Source organism: Bison bison, unplaced genomic scaffold (assembly GCF_000754665.1).
Source record: "Bison bison bison isolate TAMUID 2011002044 unplaced genomic scaffold, Bison_UMD1.0 scf7180017864261, whole genome shotgun sequence".
Lineage (NCBI taxonomy): Eukaryota > Metazoa > Chordata > Mammalia > Artiodactyla > Bovidae > Bison > Bison bison.
This window is the reverse complement of record NW_011494833.1, coordinates 493,067-497,762: the sequence shown is the minus strand read 5'-3', so window position 1 is coordinate 497,762 and position 4,696 is coordinate 493,067. Positions and strand designations below refer to the sequence as shown.

The 4,696-nt window shown below is 47.8% G+C and overlaps 1 protein-coding gene across 1 annotated transcript in view; it reads right to left on the bottom strand.

Moving 5' to 3' along the window:
- The window catches only part of SLC25A37 (solute carrier family 25 (mitochondrial iron transporter), member 37), a 48,227-nt gene that overhangs the window by 3,084 nt on the left and 40,447 nt on the right, over positions 1 to 4,696 (bottom strand). The window contains exons 2-3 of the mRNA XM_010848214.1: positions 3,981 to 4,209; positions 1,737 to 1,793 (exon numbers count right to left, since the gene is read on the bottom strand). Of these exons, the coding sequence (XP_010846516.1) occupies positions 1,737 to 1,793; positions 3,981 to 4,209 (286 nt within the window). The remainder of the gene's footprint in view (positions 1 to 1,736; positions 1,794 to 3,980; positions 4,210 to 4,696) is intronic.

Here is a 4,696-nt window from a genome sequence, read left to right as displayed (position 1 = left end):
CCACCCAGCCCCAGCCCGAGAAACCGCCAGGGGGCCAGCTCCTGGCCATCCCGGTTTCAACACATGCCTCCGGGACCCAGTGCCAGGAGCCAGGATGTGGCTCTTTCTCGATGTTTCTCCTGCCTGACTCGGTTCAGGTGGCCCCCACACCAGGCAGCCACTTCAGATTCCCCGAGCTGATCCCCCAGGTCCTGGCTGCCTTGGGCATCTCACACGCCGGGGATTTCAATCCTGCTTCCTGGCTCCTTTGCCCTCCTCTGTCCCACTATGTCTACTGGACACGTGGCCTGTCTTTTATTCTCAGTGGTCTCCACCCCGCTGACAGCGTTTTTAGCTTCCGGGTCTCAGTGCTCTTGAAAGAGACACTCGAATGATGTTAGCCCAAGTTCGATGACAAACTCCAATGAGGACTCAGGCTTTGTTAATACAAAAGTAACTGGTGGTTCAAAGGACAAATACTGTGGTCCCTTAGGCTTAGAATTTTAATTGTCTCCAAGCACTGCAAGATAAACACATACAGTGTGCTTTAATTCTAAAGGAATAAAGATATAATGTCAAGGAGAAAAGGAGAGAGTTGAACTTCATTTTTTTTTTTTTTAATCCCCTGAAAAAAGAGTTGAAATAAAACTCTTGCCCAGTTGACATGGGCTAACTAACTGGTCATTGACTCTGAATCACCTTAAACCCACGGAAGCAGCAGCCTGCCTCCCCATCTGACCCCTTACATCCTGGAAGGTCAGAACACATTTCCTGTCTGATGGGGCATGGGAGGCAGCTGAGAGCAGATAAATTGTAACCTTAAAAGACAAAACCAAACTTACAATACTTAAGATGTTGCACTTTTTAACCTCTGATTCTCCCTTCTGGCAAGGGACTGTTTTCAGGTGAGGAAAGGAAGCAGGAGAGAGGCCAACATCTTACAGAGAGACTAACCCAGCTGAAACTATGCTCGGCACCAGGTCCAAAAACCCCTTCCTACTCAGACCCGAGCTCGCTAAGGATATGAGGCTATAGAAAAAGCCAACAGAACTCATCTGCACAGCTAAGAATTGTTTTATAATGCTCGCAAAATTCGAAGGGGAAAAAAAAAGGTAAAGTGAGAAGAGACAGCTACAATAAAGTGGCCAAATGTTAATTTATGAAGTAGAATGATGCATGCATGGCGGGGGGAGGGGCTCACCATACTCTTCTCCCTACATCTGCCTGTTGGAAATTTTCCGTAATAATTTCAAATATCTTTTAACAAAGGAAATTGAACATAACCCCTAATGGATGACCTCTGACAAGTTTCTTCTAAATCTGTCTACGCTTGGTAACAGTGAACAAGGGCCAGGAGGGTGTGTGTTTGTGTGTGTGCACGTGTGAGCACACACAGGTTTCAGAGTAGTACAACAGCATATAAAAAAACCACCAGGAGAACCTGTTAAGCAGGTCTACTGACTTAGTAGGTCTGGAGTGGGATCTGTGAATCAGCATTTTAACATGCTCCCAGGAGGCACAGATGCTACTGGTCCATGGATCCCACCCTGAGAAGCTCTGTTTAAGCGAACAGGAATCCCAGAGCTTAAATGCTCACATCCCTTCTCAAGGCCTTTGAGAACATGGTCAAGAATTCTCCTGCATCTTCCGACTGGGGCCAGGAGTCCCCTTGCCCACCTTGCTGCCCCGCCCCCCACTTCTGCTCCTGCCCCTCTGCACAGGCCCTGCTGCCTCTCCCTGGGACCATGAAACATTACCTTCTGCTGGATTCATGACTGCGTCGTGAAGCAGGGTGGCCATGCTCCCAGCTATCCCTGTAAAACAAACTCCAGAAAATTACCCTCTGGGACCGGGGCTTCTCAGGAAGTTCCTGGAACGTAAAGTCAGACAGAACCCTGGACCTGGCTTTCCAAGAAGCAAAACTCATTACCCGTCCACCCTGGTGAGCACCAACTCCTAAAATCCTAAAGCAACATGGAAAATCCTGGATAAAAATGGGGAAGGTAACAGACACCGTTACACACATTTCAATTCGGCAGAAACCCTCATTTTCCCTAGGAAAAGGCTAGACCTGCCAACATGGGATGTTAACGGAAACCACACTTTGGTGGCTTTTTCTACCGCTGAAATTTTAATTCTTTCTCATCCCTGGCCTTTGTCTACAGATTAACTCACTCTGCCCTTAAATTGGGGCAATCGAAGGAGATATCATGTATACAAGCAGAGGGGCTTCCCAGGTGGCTCAGTGGTAAAGAATCCACCTGCAATGCAGGAGACGCCAGTTCGATCCCTGGGTTGAGAATATCCCCTAGAGGAGGAAATAGCAACCCACTCCAGTATTCTTGCCTGGAGAATCCCATGGAAAGAGGAGACTGGTAAGCTACAGTCCATAGGGCCCCAGAGTGGGACATGATTTACCAATTAAACAACAACATACACACAGGAGGGGGAAAAAAAGAGACAGTTTTAAGAAAATTACTTAGTGAAATCCAGGTTTGTGTTTTTTTTTTTTTTTTTTAAGCAAATGGCCAAGGGGAAAAGGCTCAGAAGACCTGCCGATGGCAGATTACCCGGGTTAGTTTGCAAAGCGATGACATGTCTCAGGGACGGCCATGTCTCATGTCTCAGGGACAACCAAGCCCAGGTCTCCTCTGGCCTGGCTTCAAAAGCCAGATTCCGGCCTGGAATTTTGCTTTTGACTCTGGGTTTCCTCTCTCTGTAGGTCACACTGCCCAATAATCAAGACAACCGCTGGAAAGTGGGAGAAATGAAGGACACAGGCTAAAGCTTCAGAAATGCTTATGTAACCCCCTCCCTCCTCCACACACACATAGGATCATCTGCAGAAAGATCAGAATGCAACCAGAGCACACCACAGTGAAGTGGTAACTGCGCTAGGCAGACCTTGACATAAACATAAACTCGCCTCCAAGGGGTCCAGGCGCCAAGGAGCTAAAGAGGCAGTTTTAGCAAAAGCGGGGTCCTGAGACCATGAACTTGGAGATACCAAGACTGGAGATCTTGGTGACCGTTTGGACAAATGGGGAAGTAGGGGCCAATTTTTAAAAAGCAAAATAAATGTCTGCCAACCAGCCAGATGGAGTCATTTTTACCAACGTTTGCTGATGGGAAGGATGTTTTGGAGAAGGTACTAAAAAAAAGTTGCTCTGCCGGTTACATCTACCTCTCCGCTGCTGAAAAATAAATTTGTTAAAGACTCCTGGTGCCACCAGCCAGAGTTGCACTCCAGACCTAAACAGAAACCAACCAGAACCAAACCCACAGGAGCCGAACCCAGTAAGCCAAGCCTACGTAACAGTTGCCTGTGGCCAACTCACTCCCCCTTCCACCCCACCGCCCGCCTGGCTCCCTCAGAACAAAAGAAAACTATTTCAGCCCTTGCTTGCAGAGAGATGCAACAAACGGAAGAGACTGGGGGTGAAATTCCCAGATCCCTCGAAGTTTAGGAGGGAAAGGTCCTTTGCGCAGGAGCAAATCCTTCGTCAGCCATAAAACTTCTTGACCTTGTAAAGCTTAGTTAGATCTTGATGCTGTAGAGACCTGTTGGGTCAGTTTTTAAATAGTCTCAAAGAAGCTGTCCACATAACTTTTTTTTGGGAATCCAGCATTCAAAAGTTTTGTTCCTATTCAGGGTGTTTTTTTTTCCCCTAGATCTGATCATTAATTGCTTTTGAATGTTAAAAAAAAAAAGCAAAAAGGCAAAACCCACTCAACAATGAAACACCTCTGTCACTGATTCTCCCCAGGCTTCAGAAAGCGAAGGAGGGGAAAGAAAAAAAAAAGCGCGCGTGCGTGTGTGTGTGTCTGTGTGGGTGTGTGCGCGTATGTCTGAGTGTGTGTGCACACACATAAGTCCTTGGTTCGTAAGCAAGCGTGGCGGAGATGAGGCGTCAGGCAGCTGGGTCACAGGGAGGAGAACCCTGGGGAAGGGTCTGTTGAAGGAGAGACCTTTCTAACTCCAGACAAACGCTTGCAAATACCGTTGGCTAGGTGGCTGTTCCCCTGGTGGTGGAAAACGGCATTTAAAGTCCTTTTCATGTTTTCGTAGCAGGCAAAGTACATGGCGTGGGCTGGCCCCGCGCCCATCATCATCACGTTGAGGCCTCGCAAGGGTCTCCAGAAGCCTTCAGTCCGTATGATTTTCTTGAGGGCTCCGTAGACACTTGTGTAATGGGCTTTGGGATCTGGATTCAGACTCTGCATTCGTGTCTGGGGGAGGGCGACAAAAGGAGAGAGAGGGATTAATGAAGCTGGTCAACAGGGAAAGGAAGATCTAGGGAGAAAGGGAGAGAAAAAGAAGTCGTTTTTTTATAGTTTCACAGGGTTTCTGAGTGAAGATAACTTTTATTCTTCTCCTTCCTGGAGTAATCTTCTATCCCTACACACACATACACATGCACTCACACACACCCACATACACACACTCACATGGATTTCATTATACCCAACAAAGCGAATAAACGATGAGGGGCAGGATTTGGAGTAGAAAGACGTGCCCAGACACTGGCAAGCTGTGTGAGTGCGTGCATGCCAAGTTACTTCAGTTGTGTCCAACTCTTTGTGACCTCATGGACTATAGCCCACCAGGCTCCTCTGTTCACAGGATTCTCCAGGCAAGAATACTAGAGTGGGTTGCCACGCCCTCCTCCAGGCAAGCTGTGTGACTTCTGATGAATCCCTTAACCTCTCTGGGCCT